This window comes from Microtus ochrogaster, chromosome 22 (assembly GCF_000317375.1).
Source record: "Microtus ochrogaster isolate Prairie Vole_2 chromosome 22, MicOch1.0, whole genome shotgun sequence".
Lineage (NCBI taxonomy): Eukaryota > Metazoa > Chordata > Mammalia > Rodentia > Cricetidae > Microtus > Microtus ochrogaster.
Window position 1 is genome coordinate 26,574,914 of NC_022023.1, and position 17,155 is coordinate 26,592,068.

At 50.1% G+C, this 17,155-nt stretch overlaps 1 protein-coding gene across 1 annotated transcript in view; it reads left to right on the plus strand.

Moving 5' to 3' along the window:
• The first annotated feature begins 1,260 nt into the window (after positions 1-1,260).
• Positions 1,261-17,155, plus strand: part of Aldh1a3 (aldehyde dehydrogenase 1 family member A3) — a 34,156-nt gene continuing 18,261 nt past the window's right edge. The window contains exons 1-6 of the mRNA XM_005357785.3: positions 1,261-1,416; positions 6,051-6,155; positions 8,502-8,642; positions 14,476-14,605; positions 15,178-15,239; positions 15,968-16,096. Coding sequence (XP_005357842.1) covers positions 1,318-1,416; positions 6,051-6,155; positions 8,502-8,642; positions 14,476-14,605; positions 15,178-15,239; positions 15,968-16,096 — 666 coding nt within the window. The 5' untranslated portion in view covers positions 1,261-1,317. The remainder of the gene's footprint in view (positions 1,417-6,050; positions 6,156-8,501; positions 8,643-14,475; positions 14,606-15,177; positions 15,240-15,967; positions 16,097-17,155) is intronic.

Genomic DNA, 17,155 nt, shown 5'->3' on the forward strand with positions numbered 1-17,155 from the left:
CCTATACAACAGAGGACCTTCCCACTGTCAGAGAGAGAGAGAGAGAGAGCAGAGCTCAAACTGGGCCTCTCCAAAGACTCACAGCTTATTCTGCTATCCAGAAGGACGAAGGACGCCTAGGGACACTACAGTGGGGGGAGAACGTGGAGAACAGACTGGACCCTGAGGACCTAGAGCAGAGGGAGCTCTTCACTGACTCTCGTGGGATTTCTCACAGAAAGAGACGATGGCTGAGCCTCTCTGAGGAAAGCGCCTCTCCTGTGATGGGTTCAGATGGGATTTAAGACTATTTTTCCTAAAAGACAAAATAAAAGGAGTTGGACAAGCCTTTATCCCTACCCCTTCTTGGCAGTTCTGGGCAACACAAACATTAAGAGTTTTGGGTCTGAAAGCAAACAGCTGCAAAGATCTCATTATGCCTTTTGTGTTTGGGGGATTTTTTTTCACCATTTTAAAAACAAGAGATGTAATTTATGCGTTTCAAATATTAAATAATTGCCTTCCTTGGGCTGGGCCTGAGGATGGTGTGTGCTTATGAAAATTTGAGGAGCAGCAGCCGCAAGGCTCCCAAGTGCTGCGCAGAAGAGCTGTCGCTTCGTTTTTTGCCTTCTGTCCTGGATGTGAAGGAAGTTCCCCGGCCAGTCCGGCTCATACTGGAACTCCAGCGGTCCTAGCTGGGACAGGATGGAGCGCGGAAGTCTGGCTACTGAACCCCAAGCCGAGGCAGCGATGGGTGATGGCCACGTAATGCCCAGATTCTGGACGCAGCATAGGGGCCCCAGAGCAAGCGCTCACTTCAGCCAAAGTTGGGCAAGTAAGTGCAGCTAGCGACTTCTGCAGTCGGGACCACAGGTGCCTAGGTCAAAGTCTCCTGATTGCCCAGAGAGGGGCCAGTTAAGGCGATCGCGGCGCGCCAGCTCCCTGCCCTTACTGATGTCCGAGTCCTGCGAATTCTCGGCCCTGAAGTCCCTCTCCGAGCTCGCATAAGGGCAGCCTCCAGGGCTACAGAAGCCCGCCGCGTGGCCGCCCGGCGACGCGCAGAGCTCACTCCCGCCGCAGCCGAGGTCCGACCGGGACCGTCCGGCTCCCGCAGGGGCAGGGACAGCAGGAGGGGTGGCTACGGAGGCTGGGTCCCCTCCTCCCCTCCCGCGCCTGCCCTCCCTTCCTCCGTCCTGCAGCCAATTAGGCGGCCCCCTTGGGCGGGAGGCGTGGGGCCTCTACATAAAGGCGCGGAGCTGTCACCCGGAGCAAGCCTCTCACCGCCCAAGCAGAGCTTCGGGGACTAGGAAGCCTTGGGTCTGAGAACGCAGACCAGCCATGGCCACCACCAACGGGGCTGTGGAAAACGGACAGCCGGATGGAAAACCGCCTGCCCTGCCGCGCCCCATCCGCAACTTGGAGGTTAAATTCACCAAGGTGAGGAGAGCTCCCTTTCGACCCAATGGCCTCGGACTCCCGCGCCCAGCAGTCTGGTAGGGAGAACGGGACCAGGAGCCAACCCTGCTGGGAGTCCAGAGGGAGCTGCCCACACCTGAGAGTCTCTGGTGGGGTCCGGCTCCTAGGAAACCTCACTTTTGGGGGGCACCCAAAGTGGCAACCCGCGCCTCTGGCTCGGCGAGCTAAGCCTCAAAACCTGAGGAGCAAGGGTTCAACTCTGCAACCCACAAGCTGCGGAGTTGTAGCCTGCAGAGGCCCCATGTGCCGGGGCCGTAGCCCACTTTGAGTGTTGTTGCTTGCAACAGTGACTGGGCGCGCGGTGAATTCTTGGCAGAGGGGTTTCTGGTCTGAAGGACCAGGGCTGTGGGATGAGTATAGGTACCTGAGGACTCCAAGATGAGTTAAGCTTCAACTATGAGATACCCTGGGAACTGCAAGTGGGAAGTAGGTCTTCTTAGGCAGTGAAAGAAGGATCTGGTGCCTTCCCGTGTGCTCAGCCTGTACCCAGTAGAACTGAGGAGGGAACATGGAGATTAGTGATGAACGTTCAAGGACTGGGACTAGAGAAACTGAGCTGCAGGTTGAACACAGCCGCAGACGGAGTCCAGGAGTAGTGGCGTTTGCCATTTGCTGGGAGGCTGGAAAAGGCAGAGTACTGAGATACCCGCTCTGAGCTAAGGGGACAGTGGTGTTCTGGAGGAAGAACAGCGGTAAACTCTGGGATGCGATGCGCGGCTCTGTGCCTGCTGGATGTGGGGCATCTGAGGGTCTCAGAACCAGGGCAGCTTTTGGCTCCAGGTCTGGAAACTTCAGCCCATCTTATTTGCACATCTTATCCATAGCTCCCAACTCCAGCTGTCACAATCTTAGAAACCACCCTCATCAATTTTATTTTCAAACGTAGCAATTATTCCCTCCGGAATAATTTTAATCAAAAGGCGAAAGTGGCAGGCCGCTCTGTGTGGCCTTCAGATTCGGATCTGTTGGCACTTAGTCCCCAAAGTTGGCCATGCCGACGTATTAATTGTGTGACATTTGCATGAACTGTTTTTCCAAGGAAGGCTCTGTAATCAAGAGCAAACAACCCCAGGAGGACTGGAAGTTTTGTTAATGTAGCTTCCTCAATCGGATCAGCATTAGCAGAATTCCAACAGCAGCACTGGGAATAGGAGGAATAATGACTACAGTGAGGTTCTTGTGCTGGTGCTGGCTGTTCTGTTTTGTTTTTACCGTTCTGTAAAACACCACAGCAACCAGAAAGTGTACAGGATTGTCCCACAACTATCTGGCTACACGGCAGGAAAAGTTTGCCTCTTGCGGGCAAATCCCCAGAACACTTTAAAGGTGCCCTTGCAGCCTTTATGAAGATAATCCTGGGAGGTTTTTTTGTTTGTTTGTTTTTGGGGTTATTTTTTTTTTCGTTTTAAAACTGAGATTTACTGCTGTTCTAACAGACCCCTCCTTGCCTTTGAGGGTTGAAAGTGCGGTGTGTCTGATGGGGGCTGCAGCACCCTGGCGAGATAGATGTAGGGATCTGAGATCTGGGATCCTTGGGAGATTCCAGGAGATGCTTTCTCTAACTGCCTGATGTCCGGCTGCACCTTCAATCCCTTATTGGTTTTGCCTGCTCCTACCTTGCTACTTGTGCACCTCCGCAGAGCCCTCTTATAACAATTAAAAGGCCACGGTGAGCCTTGTACCATCAGGGTGCCCTGGGCTAAGGCAGATGTGCAGAGCAGAACCCAGGCCCAGGACAAACAGTGGCCTGAGAAGCATGGGAACCAGCAAGGGTGTGTGCTTTTCTTGACTCACTGTGCTTCTCCAACATGGAGGACCGGTTTGAGCTCAGGCCACGGCAGGGCAATCTACCAGTGTTCAGAAGGATGACTTTATCAAAACTCCTTCATTTGTTCTCAGGTTTTCACACTGGGCACGAGGTCGTGTGGAACGATCCTGATGAGGAGAGGGAGGGGGTCCTCTGGAGAGTCTCTGAACTCATGGTCGAGGATGGTGGCTCCTTCTGTTTTAGGGACTCGCTTCCTTTAATAAATTTCTTCCAGTAGCAGCCGTTCTCTTTCAAGTGTTTTAATCCATCAAAACCTAAAATGTTACCATCTCTTCCATGAAAAGTAAAATTCCCCCAAATCTCCCGAAAATGTAGACATCTTGAATTTAACCAAGTCCAATGGAAGCTGATGGAAATTACGCCAGCAGGGTTCTATTTTGTGACCGTCACCTTGACCTCTATCCAGCCCACCTTCCAGGTCCGTCTGTAAAATCTGAATTCTATTTACATCTCAAAGCATCTTTAACCTTACACCTCAGTAATGTCCTGTCCCTGCTGGTTCACGAGTGGATGAAGACAGTTCCTCCCTAGACCTGTTAGCTAGTACGTTCTGATTCACAACGACTCAGCCAGCACTAGTGGTAGGCCCCGCCCGGGACTGTTTCTTCATTCGTGTTTATGAGCTGCTTTAGTGGAAAGAAACCTAGCAGTGGGAATCACTTACAAGGTCACAAAAGAACAAGTAGGATAATGGAAACAGCTCTGCTCAGTGAGAAACACTGGGATGGAGAAATACGGTCCATGATGGAGTTTTTATTTGAGGTTGTTGGTCTGTAAGGTCTAAGGATCAATGTCACGGACAATCAGGTAATATATACATATACATGTATTCTTTTTGAAGAGTCTGCCTGGAGGTGAGGTGTATGCAGCAGACATCCGATCGCTGCAATCTGCCTCCACTCCCTGCTCTTTAGGCTCTGTTTTTTACCACCTTCTCATTTTCCCTCCCTCTTGGAATCGACACCAGGAAGGACCTAGAATCAGCAATTTTCACTGACAGTCTCTATTATCTAAGCGACGAAATTTCATCTTCCTTCAAATGGGCCTGCTCCTGGCTTCACTTTCCTCTCAGCACTAACCCCTTCCCTGCTTATTAATTTCTCGCTGCTGCCGAGGAATTACTTGCTGCATGGCAAAAGCGAACTCTTGGATTTGGTTTCAGCTGGAAGAATAAACCTGTAATTGTAGCCAGGCCTTTTCCTCGCTTGCTTCCCTGGGGGCCTGGCCTCACATGGAAGGCGCTGAGCTTCCAGAAGTTGGATGGCTATGCCCTACTAGAACTTCACGCTCTCAGCTCCAAACTCCACACTGAGGGTCTGGAGTAGCCTCCGCTCACCTGCCTGGCCAAAGCCTGCCTGGTGTTTGAGGTTCCCTCCAGAGGTAGCCTGACTTGGTTTCCTTCTGCTTTAAAACCTATACGAGTCTGAAGCCATGGCAGCCAAGTCACACGCTCAGAGCATGACTGCTCTCGTGTCTGCTATCAGCAGGGGATGGTCCTGTACGAAATGAATTGTCTTCCATCACTGAAATTAGACCCACAGTAAAAAAAAAAAAAATTATCATTATCATTTTACTAACTTGTGTAGTTATGGAATCTGTTTCAGGCTGTGGAACTGAGGCAGGCCCGTGGCAGGCTTTTCTGTGGGTGAGCTACGTGAAAGAAGGTCCAGAAAGTACAGAAACTGGCTGTTTCTATGCCGTCAGAACCTGCTTTGTGTGTTATGGGTTTCTGGTTCTTTCCAAAAGCCACATTTTTTTTAAAAAAAAAAAAAAAAGAATTTATTTCATGTGCATTGGTGTTTTACCTGCATGTATGTCTGTGTAAAAGTACAGATCCCCTAGAAATGGCATTACAGACAGTTGTGAGCTGCCACATGGGTGCTGGGAATTGAAACCAAGTCCTCTGAAAGAGCAGCCACTGCTCTTTCCCCGCTGTGTCGTCTGTCTCTCCAGCTCCCAAAAGCTACAACTTTTAACGCCATCTTTTAAAGGTGACTAGAGCTTAGGAAAACGTCAGAGTAAGTAGCTTGGGTCTCAGTGTGCCGATCTGATAAATTCTTTTTAAATATTGTCTTTTCAGCTATGTTTTGGGTAATGGAGGCTTCTATAATATAATGTTTTGTGAGCTACTTATTTCTGAATATAAATGGTAGTTTACTTAACATAATCTAAAAGGTTTTTTAACCCAGATATTTAACTCTGTATTCCAACGCCAGCTTTGTAAAAGGCTCCAGGAAGCAAGCATTGTAAAGAGGAGGTAGAGACCATGCTTAAAGAAGCCCAAGAAGTTATGGGAAGATCTCGAATAAACCTAGGTTCTGGGCATCTTGCTTGGAAGGAGGATGGGGTGTGCATAGCTTACAGCCTTGTGGGACGTGGTTGATTGTACGTGCGTAAGCCTGCCCACCCTTCCGTCAAAGCCCTACCACTATGCGAACTTCAACGTGCACATCCTTGTAACCATTTAATTCAGCTATTCCTCAACAAATCCATGCTATTGCTACAAATGAAGATATAATTTAGAAAAATAACTCTAGAGGACTTTAGATTAATTATGTCAAATTGGTTCTAACTGTGAGGCCATTCCCCATTGGATGCTTCGGGGGGATTCTGTGTTCTGTTGCCCCGACTCCAGGTCTTCTCTATAAAGCATCTAGGGGAGGGGGTGGGGGAGAAAGTAGACAAGACGTTACCTAAGGTCCTTAGCATGTTGAAATTGTATGATTTTGATTTAAACCTAATTTGTTGCACTTCCTCTCCCGGTTAGATATTTATCAACAACAGCTGGCATGAGTCCAAGAGCGGGAAGAAGTTCGCCACGTACAACCCCTCGACCCTCGAGAAAATATGCGAGGTGGAGGAAGGAGATAAGGTGGGTCCCGAGTAATTCCATTAGAGGGAAATCAAGGCTGAGGAAGCTGTGCGGCTTGGCTGTAAACCACGCGGGCCCACCTCCAGGTAGGGCCAGGGGAGCCGCAGCAACGGGTCGGTATGTGCAGCTCAGACGCGGCCTAGCGTGGGATCAATTACAGATGGTCCTCTGCGAAGACTCACCGTCTTTGATGGATGTTTCTCCATCTCTGAGGATGACCTCAGCTGTCTTCATCACACAGCTAAAGGGAAGGTTTTTATCAATTATTTCAACCTGTAAGCATTAAAGAAGCTTTTGAGAAGGCATTTCCTGCTGGGGTGTTTCACCAAAAGTAGCTTTCTGGCAGGAGACACTTAAAAAAAAAAAGAAAAGAAACCTTGAAGAATGGGGAGGATGCCCCCAAATGATCCTGGGGGGGGGTAGTAATATGTCACATGACTGCTTGATTTCTTTGCTAGTGGAAACCCACATGCCCATGTGAGACCTTGTGCCTAGTGTAAGGTCTCCTTTATCACACAGACGTGAAGGAACTTCTGCATGTATCTTTTTTTACTTTTCAAGGCCATAAAATGTGTTTTAAATAGAAGGGCCTCTAAATAAAAGATGATTAGGATAACAACCTCCTACAGAGGGAAGAAAAACATGATCCCCTGCTTAACCTCTGGAGTACTGGATGGATTGCCGGCCTGGCTTCCTGCCTTTCTTTCTCCCTCCCTTCCTCCCCTCCTTTCCCTCCCTCCCCCTCCTTTCTTTCTTTGCCACCTTTCCCCTCTTCTGTTCCATCCCTTCCCATCACCATTGCCCTTTCCTTCCCCTCTCCCCCTCTTTCTTTTCTCCCCTCCCCATTCTGAGATACCATCTTGCATTATTTTCCAGGCTAGAGGAAAATTCCTAGGTTTCTGGGGGATCTTCCTGGGACTACAGATTCTAGATATTGGGGGGAGGGAGGGGTTGCACGTCAACCCCAGGGCCTTTTGCATGCTGGGTAAACACTCCAGTGCTGAGCAACACCCTCCCCCCCCTCAGCCCCTGGTTTCTTGAGATGGTTCTCTATTTAGCAGTCTTGCCTCGAGCTCTTGATCTTCCTGTCTCCACCTCCCGTGAGCTGAGGTTATAGGTGTGTGCCATCACACCTGCTGAGCAGGCAGATATCCTTACTAGGTGCATTGGTGAGGCCCAAGGGAAGAAGACGTGGACTTTCTTCCACAAGAGACAGCTTTTGGATCTGTGGCTCACCTGCATAGACCCCACTCTCTGTGGCTCCTTACACTGCAAAGCAAAGAAGTAGGTAGGAGCTGGGAGGAAGCTGGGAGGGCCACCCCAGGAGGAAAGTGGGAACCCAATGGCAGGCACTGGCTCCTCCCATCCACTGGACGAACATTTTGCTCTACACACCCACAGACAGAGGCTGCCTGTCCCTTGCAGCCGGAGAGGCCCTGGCCTCCCCTCGGGAACCAGGACAAGAACCACAGTGTCCAACATTTCCCCTGCTAAAGCTTTCCCTCATTCCATGAAGCCTTTGGGGATGGTCCTAGCAGAGGCCTCTCCTGGCTGGGATCCTCATCAACTACCTGCCACATCACCCAAGGGAAACAGGCTCTGGGCAGGGTGAACCTCTGCCCATCAGCACCAGATCTTCAGAGCACGTGTTCCTGAAATGAGGGCAGGTGCCTCTCCTCTGTAGACCTCTCGCTTCGGCCCTTTTAAAAGACTGAGGGCAGAGACTCAATAGTGAAGGCTTCTCTAGCACATGCAAGGCTCCAATTCAATTCTCAGCATAAAAATAAAATCACCAAGACCCGTGGTTACTATTCTCCTGTAAGTATAACACTTAGAGTGGCAATGGGGTCTCTGTGTGCGCTGAAATGGAGCTGGTGCATGGAAAATCTTTTTAATTTTGCATTTTATTTTCCTTATTGTTAGTGTGTATGTGACATGTGTGTGCCTGCAGACACTCCTGTGTTCTCTGGGAGGTCAGAGGGCAGCTTCTGGGAGTCATTTCTCCCTTTGCATTATGGATTCTGGGAACTGAACTCGGGTCTTCAGGTTTTCGCAGCAAACCGTCTACCAGATAAGCTATCATATCGCTGCCCTGGAAAACCTTTTAGAGCTGGGTCATCAAGAAAAATATTTGAGGTCAATGACTCTATAAAACATTAATACTTGACCATTACAGAAATATTTTAAAATACTTACCATGCAAAGAAAAAACATTACTTGGAAGCCCCCAGTCATCCAAAGGATTCAAAAGCTTGTTCCTTGAAGCTATGGGCTTCCCTTCCTTCCTTGGCTCCTCAGACTGCGGCCACCTGAAAAGTGACACAGTCTCTCTGTTTCGCCATGCAGCCCGACGTGGACAAGGCTGTGGAGGCCGCACAAGCTGCCTTCCAGCGGGACTCCCCATGGCGCCAGCTGGATGCCCTGAGGCGAGGCCAGTTGTTGCACCAGCTGGCTGATCTCCTGGAAAGGGATCGCGCGATCCTGGCAGTGAGTACAGGCACTGGGCAGGTGGGGGGGGGGCTGTCTTTACGGCTCCCCTCACTGAGGGACCATGGGATGTGGCTGGAAGCAGCTGAGGTGTTTGTTTTGTGTGGCCATGGGTCTGTTTTGGTCTTTGGACATGGATACTGAGTGGCCATGCCGCAGGACTTCATCCTTTTCATCTGAAAGTCAGACTGTCTCCTTGAAGCTCAGCTTCTTGGCCAAGCTGTGTAAAGGAAGTTCCCCTGCCTCCGTGGATCCTAGTCTAGGGACATTCATGGCTGGTCACCAAAACCTGAGCTCACCTGGACTCACCAGCACATTTCTGTACTGACTATTTTCTTCTTCATATGAAGTTCCTTGCAAACATAAATAGAACCCCATCATAGGTCTGCTAGTCTCCCCCATCTGAGGCTTCGTTTAGCCAGAATCAACCCAGCTCAAAAATATTGCATGGAACATCCCAGAAGTAAGCAATTGGCCTTACATTGCGGTGAACTGTTAGAATTTCATTTATTAACAGCTGATTCTTGTCTCTTATGTTGATTTGCAAGCTAATCTTTGTTGTGGGAACTGAGAATAGGGAAAAGGCAGTATTATTTAGGGATCAGGCACTACCTGAAGTTTTCGGCCATCACAGAATATACGTGAAACCACAGGCTTAATTAATGAACTGGTTGTAGTTCTTTTGTTTGAGTTATTAAAACAAACGGCACTGTTTATAGAAAATCGAAGACTGTATATAGAAAATCTAAATACAGCCCTGTATGACCTCTGACCTGGACAGTGGGGGAGCACATCCAGAATGTTGGCAAGGACAAGATTCGATTATGGAAGGCCCACGGCATAAAAGTTGCGGGTTCAAATCCCAGCTTTGCCACTTACTAATTACATGCAAGTTTCTTCACTGCCTGAGATTTATTTCTTCAGGTAAAATAGCATCAATAATGATATCCAAGTATTGCGGTGGGGGGGCTGTTTAAAATCTTCAGCAGAGTCCCCAGCTGTAAGCACCAAAGAGGAAACAGCTATCATAAATAATTGTGATCATCATGTTGATGCTGCGTGAGCCCCAGGCTCTGACCCAAGCTGCCCCACCTCCCTGCTGGCCAGCACCTTTTAGAGACCTTAGCTCCTCCGCTAGGACACAGGGGCAGGTATAGTAATCCAGCTTACTCATGGGTGGGTAAGCCTGTTCTGTAACAAGATTCAATCTTCCTTTGGTCCTGAAGTAGATGCCCAGGCGATATCTCTGGGCCACAGGAAGCTTTTTGTGTCTTAAATGTGGGGAAACGGGTGTGTGCATGCGTGTAGGTGTGCACTTGTCACGGTGCAGGTGTGGAGTCCGAGGACAGTTTTCAGGAAGTGGTCCTCCCAAGCATCCAGCTCGGGTCCTCAGGCTGGGTGGCCAGCCCCTGTGTCAGAGCTGCATCACTAGCCCAGCGGGGAGCCTTGAAACCATTGCAGCCTTCACTCCAGCTGTTGTACACTTCAATTTCTTGGTTAATTTTTTTTTCAAACCTTGAGACCCATTTTGTGGACAGGGATGTTTCCTTTTTGGTCTTTGATTTAGAAAACTTGTTTTGTTTTTTTTTTCTGATGTTGAAAACCAGGAGAGTAGCCACCCTTCCGAAGAACAGTATCAGGCAGGACACTGAATTGCTTTTGTCTTGAGTGTACTCCTTGGGACTAGGGGATTTCTCCTTGCGAGGGGGTCTGTGGATACCAGGAGCTCCGCTTCCTTCCTCCCAGTTGCTAGACCTCCTGTTCCCAGGAACGAATCTGAGTGAGTGTAGCTCCCTCCCAGGGTGAAAGCTCCAGAGAGCCTCTGCTTTCTTCCTGCACCGAAAACCAGCCGCACTGTGCAAGCTGCCAAACTGGCTTTTTCAAAAACATTTCTGTTTTCCCCCGCATGAGCTCATCAGTCTGCAATGTCCGTGAGTACTAATAGCGGGCTCAAGAGGATGTGCCCTGGGCAACCCGACCCACCCTGTCCTCAAGTGTCAGTGCCATCTGTGGAGCAGTAGTGCAAGGCCACCTTCCTCGCCAGCCTGTCCCATCGCTCTGATAGCAGACAGACGCAGGTGGGAGGAAAGGGAACGGCACCCAGCGCATCGCTCCTGCCACCGCAACCTGCTTGCCCACAAGAATTGGATCCAGCTCTTGGCCACGACATTAAAGGGACCCAAGAATGACTGGGAAATATGGCTTTGAAAATTCTGACCACATCATAGGAGGGCGCCCCTCGCTCTCCACCTTGATATGGTTTCCTGCCTTTTTGAGCAGCAAAGGGCTTTTTAGTCTGTCATATTCTCCTGCCAGCTCAGTGGTTTGTTGGAGCTGGGTGTTTATTCTGTGTTCGAAGTTTAGAAACAGATGTGGGAGCCTCAGTGGCTTGTGGCTTTTCTTGATATGTTGGGGCACCCTGGGCTCAAGCTGTAGCCTTTTGGGTGCTCATCCAGTAAAGTGCCAAATGGGGCTCCCTCCCTCAAGGGAAGATCAGACTTCAATTTAGTGCCCTTTCCGGAACCTTCTGTATAGTGTGGGCATATGGGCATTCGGGGCTGCATCCCTGCACGTTCTCGTCCTGTAGCACCCGAACATTAAGATGCATTCATCTTTCAGAAGGTTGCATTTCTCTCTTAATAAGCTCAAGAAAGTAAGCCTGGGAGTGGCGGAGGTGGCTCATGTTTGAATCACAGCACTAAGTCACGTGACAGCCGTCTGTTTCAGCAGGGAACACTTGCTTTCTCAAGCTCAGTCCTCTGATTCCAATCTCCTCCTCTCCTCTCCCCTCCCCTCCTCCTCCTCCTCCTTTTTTTTAAAAATCTTTCTTTCTTTTTTGTGCAAGTGACGATGTACATGTGTCTTAGTTAGAGTTTCTATTGCTGTCATAAAAAATGCCATGGCCAAAAAGCAACCTGGGGAGGAAAGGGTTGATTTCACCTTACAGCTCTCAGGTCCCACTCCATCACTGGAGGAAGTCAGGACAGGAACTCCAGGCAGGAGCCTGGAGGCAGGAGCTGAAGCAGAAGCCATGGGAGTGTGATGCTTACTGATTTGCTCCTCATGGCTTGCACAGCCTGCTTTCTTACCCCAGCCAGGATAACTTGTGCACAGTGTGCCAGAGTGAGCTCTGGCGCTCTCCATCAACCAGTAATAAAGAAAAGAATGCCCACACAGACTTGTGCACATGCGTGGGGATGTTTTCTCAGTCAAGGTTCTATCTTCCCAATGACTCTAGCTTGTGACGGGTTGACAAGACACTAGTCAGCACGACACGTGAACGTGGGTGTGCATGCACACTCTTCAGTGTGCATGTGGAGGTCAGAGGTCAGCGTGTGATGCTGCTCCACACTGTTGGTTTGAAATGGAATTTCTGATTGGCTTGGAGCTCACGCATGAGGTAAGGCTTGTTGACCAGTGAGCCCCAGAGATCCTTCTCTGCCTCCCCCATGGAGAGAGACTGTGCTACCATACCTGGCTTTTCTTAAACATGGGCTCTGGGGACTGAACTCAGGTCCCTGTGCTTGCAAGGCAAGCACTTAACCAACTGAGTCATTCCTCTTTAAGGAGCCATTCCCCTTTAAGGAACTCTCTGTCTAAATTTCTTGCGAACTTGAGTTTGTCTGGACAAATTCTTTACAACCAACCTAGAAAATTCAAGTTATTACTCTACCAAGCAAACATGTCTAAGTTAAGGATTTTTAAAAAATCTGCGGGCAGTGCTTACTGAATGCCCTCCAAGAAGCTGATGTAGGCTCTGGACTTGTAGTATGTATTATCCCATCTCAAAATCAGGAAGTTGGGGCCCAGAAAAAGGAAGTACCCTGTCTGAGACTAGCCAGCCAAAGATAGAAATCCGGGATGGGAGACAGGGGGCTGTCATGCCGCAAACTTCCCACCATGCTCCACCAATGTCCTCTCTCTCTTGCCGTATCGCAGCAAGGAGCCAAGAACAGACAGGCCCCTAGCTTCATGCAAAGGTATGCACATGCTCTTAGGCGATTCACAGAGCTGGGGTCCTTCAGACATTCTTGAAAATGCTAGGCTTCTCTTCAGAACACGAAAGTGCCAACTCGGATGCTGATCCACAGAGGCCAAAGGTATAGATACTGGGGGTCACATTGGCCTCCAAGGGGTCAGGTTGATGCTGCAGGTAGGACCCAGGCCTCAGTCAGACCTAGTCAAGTTCTGTCATCTTCAGCAAGTCTGAGTCCTTCCTCCTCAGGGACATAGTGAGGGTCACCAAGCACCTGTCTAGCGCATAAGAGAAAAGTTGGGTCACCTGCCAGTTGTGCTAACTGCACAATCACACTGCATTAGCCGCCTGTATGAGTGCAACCATTGATTCCCTTAGCTCACATACCAGCCCCAAGAGAGTGAAAACATTATCTTCATTTTACAGCAGAGGTAACTGAGGGGGAAGACATTTGGGGGCTCAGCCAGCATCAATCAGGGGAGACTGCTCTTATGGCAAGGGAGATGGCTCAGTCAACACTGTGTTTGCTGTACAAACGTGAAGACCGGCGTTAGGATCCTCAGCACCCCTTAAAACATTAGGCATGTCCTGATGTACCTGTAAATCCCAGGGCAGGGGAGATAGAGATGGGGGACCCTAGAGTTTACTGGCCAGCCAGTCTAGCTAAATCAGTGAACTCAGGCTCAAGGAGAGCCCATCTCAAAAAAGTGTAGTGTCAAGTGATTGGAAGAAGTTTCCATAGGCATAAACACCCATGCACACATGTGTCCACACACACGTGAACATGTGCATATATACATGCCACACACACGGGAGGTGGTGGTTTATTTTGGTTGTCTCTGAAGCAAAAGTCAGACAGAAGAGCCCTGAATATCATAAGCCTTCCAAATGCCTAGGATGATGGCTGAGATCACTGGAAGGCAGTGGTGGCTGGTCAGTGATGACTTAGGGAGTCATCGGCCCCGTTAGTGTCAGCATCTGCCCCTTCATCTTCTGATGGGAACAGAGACATCCAACAAACAAGACTTAGGCAAGGGCTTGGGGGATAAAGCCCTGGGTGAGGAATGAGGAGGCACCTCCCTTGCTGGAGCATCTTTAGCTCCATAGACACTTCAGCAGGAATCCAGCCCTAGGCAATGCATTGGGTGGATACTTCCTGTGAAGCCGGATAACTGGAGGTTTCAGCATAGTGCCCCACGGGACTGCTGGTGTGAGGGACAAAGGGGTTTCTTTCACCAGGGCTAGAAATAGAAAAGAATCCCAACATTGAGCGGTAACAGCACCCTGGCCTGGGTGACCGCCTAGTCCAGCCAACTTGCCCTCCCTGCCCTGTTTCTGCATCCGGCCTGCAGCCGGCTTGGGAAGCATCACATCTTTGTGCTGGTGGCTTGACCCTCCTGAGCGCCATCATTCTTTCCACTGCCACACTACCCAGCTCAGCCGAAAAGGAAAAGCCAACATCTTCCCCTTCTCTTTTGTTAGAAGAAACCACCCTCTTGCTAGCCGAACTTCGGAAGCTCTTGGGGTGCACGAATTTGCGGGTCTGGATAGTAACAGTGGAGACTGCTCTGGATAGAAGAGCAAAGGTCAGAGTGGCCAGTGCCCAGAACCTCCAAATGAGGAGCAAGGAAGACGGCCCACGCTTCACCTGCTTCAAGCACCAGGCAAAAGAGCCTGGCCAGTCCTTGCCAGTAGGGGGCAGGTCCATTTCAGTGTTGAGGCAGGCTTTCTGGTGTGGCATGTGAGGACGGAGGTGTAGAGCTATGCCCGAGGGTTGTGCTTTCTCCTGCACCCCTCTACTTAACCACCACAAGAGAAAAGAAAACTGTCTACAAAGGAGCCATCTTGTTCTTGCAGACCCTGGAGACCATGGACACCGGCAAGCCATTCCTTCATGCCTTTTTTATGGACCTGGAGGGCTGTATTAAGACCTTCAGATATTTTGCCGGATGGGCAGACAAGATCCAGGGCAGGACCATCCCCGCAGGTGAGTCTGCCCAGGATAGACTGTAGCCTCCCTTGGGTCTGTTGGGGAATCTGTCTCTTCCTCCCTCCAGGTGCGTCCCCTGGGGCCTCCCCACAGCCCTTTCCCCACAGGGCAACATGTTGATTCTTCCAGGGAACTCAATTCCTGCTTTGAGCTCAGGCCACGTCTTTGTGCAACAGATCAGACCTGGCAACTTCTCTATTCCTTTCTTCTTCTTCTTCTTCTTCTTCTTCTTCTTCTTCTTCTTCTTCTTCTTCTTCTTCTTCTTCTTCTTCTTCTTCTTCTTCCATGTGAAATTCCTTTTTGTTTGTGTGTGTTTTTGTTGTTGTTGTGGGGTTGCTTCATTGTTGTTGTTGTTTTGGCTTTTGTTTTTCTGAGACCGGGTCTATCTGTTGTATAGCTCTGCCTGTCCTAGAACTTGCTATGTAGACCAGGCTTACCTTGAACTCCCAGAGATTCACTTGCTTCTACCTCCCAAGTTCTGGGACTAAAGGTCTGTGCTGCCAAGCACTGGGTCTATGTAGAATTCTTGACCATGACTGTGTTCTTTCCCTGTGTCACCTCCCTTCCAGATAACAACGTTGTGTGCTTCACCAGGCATGAGCCCATCGGAGTGTGCGGGGCCATCACCCCAGTGAGTATGGACGCTTGCCGCCACAGACTGTTCCTACCGCTGCAACGACCATTGGCTGAGTGCAGCCTAGAGGCACGGGTCTCTGTGCCTGAGGGTGCCTGGGGTGCTTCAGGGTGTTTGGCAGGAGACGCGGTAGATTCCAGCAGAGTGGCCAGAAGTGGCCTGCTCCTCTGGGATAAAGAATCTCTTAACTGGAGCTGCAGAAGGGAGGTTTGGTCAACAGGGAAAAGTGCTTTGCAATCAGTGGGACCTGCCTGGGCAAAGGCATGGATTGGCAGACTCCTGGGAAGGAAGCAGAGGGAGGCTGGCAAGTGGGTGCTTAGGGTAAGATGAGCACACCTGTCGGATAGCAGGGTCCATTCCGGCAGCCTAGGATGCCAGGCCGCTGAGACCTGTGCATGATGGGGAACTCAGTGCTGCCTGTTTGGGCCACTTCCATAGTAACTGAGTAAATGAGGACAGAAGAGACAAGGAAAGTGTCACCCTTTGGCAAGCATTTTGGAGGGAAGGGAAGACATGTGGGATAGACCTGTCTCTGTGTTAGCATTTTCAGGGTGCAGCTGAGCAAGCCCTGGGCTCCTGCAGTCTTGGCACGAGCCAATGCGGTCCTTCAAAGCCCCATTCTGACCATGCAAAGGAGGTTTCCTCCTCCACAGAGGGGAGTGGGCCCTGGGTTGGGGACACAGTGGACCTGAGCCTCAGGGACCTCTTCTTGTGCTCTGGCGCAGTGGAACTTCCCCCTGCTGATGCTGGCCTGGAAGCTAGCTCCTGCCCTGTGCTGTGGGAACACCGTGGTCCTGAAGCCAGCCGAGCAGACACCCCTCACTGCCCTGTACCTGGGCTCTCTCATCAAAGAGGTAAGAAGTCTGGAAAGAAGATGTTAGATATTCTAGATAGAATCCTCATGGAGCTAAGCACCATGAAAATTCGTGACAGCAGCCGCCGATGCATAGAGCAGAGGGAAGGGTATGACTGTATTTTGCTTGTGGTAGCTGATCTGGAAGCCGCTGTTGCGCATCATAGTCCTAATAAGATCTGATTCCTCTCACTAAGTCACAAACCGGTTGTGAGCACTCTGGTTTATCTAGAGCATTTGCAGGAGGGTCAAAAAAAAGAGGGAGCCCCAAACTCCGCAGGTCCTGGGCTCAGTGGCCATGGGATGTGAAAAGGTTCTTCCTCCTCTGGGAAGGGTGGCCTTGCCAGCTAGCTAGATAGCTACAGCTGTGCATAGGTCCCCAAGAGCCTCCACAGTGTCCTTCCCACCCCAGGGGAGCCACAACTCAGGCAAGCAGTGACCTAGAGGGACACCTACCAGACACACCTGGCAACATATTTTAGTTATTCCATCATCGGTGTGCACATAGCAAAGACCGAAAGGACAGGAAGAAAGATGATCTGAAAGACGCAGACTATTGCAGCTGGAAAGTACCTGCTGGACTGCTGAGGGAGGCTGGGACCTCTGGAATCAGCCAGGTCTCACCTTTCTTTCAGGGGCCACATAGGGCACACTTATCATGGAGAAGAGGCTCTAGGATCCCAACATTCACAAGTGTTACAGAATAATGTCTAGGAAAGTAAAGATGCAAACATTGTGCCCTAAAAAATGGCATTTTGCAAAGAAAGTGATAGCCAAGACCAGCTGTGTTGGGGATGGCACCTTCTTCCTGGTTAGTTTGGTGAGAGTCTTGTTAATGGAGAGTTTGTCCATACGCACCTTGCATGGGTGTGAGTATGAAAGAATCAACAGTCCCCCGCCTCAGCAAGTGCCAATCCTGGATGAGCCCAGTGGGGCCAGCAAGGGGAAGAAGTTCTCATTTTACCTGGAGGGGGGTGGGGCAGAGGAAGACCCGACACTGGCTTGGCCAGAGCATGGATGCCTTGCTCCACACACATACACACACAGTCACATACACACA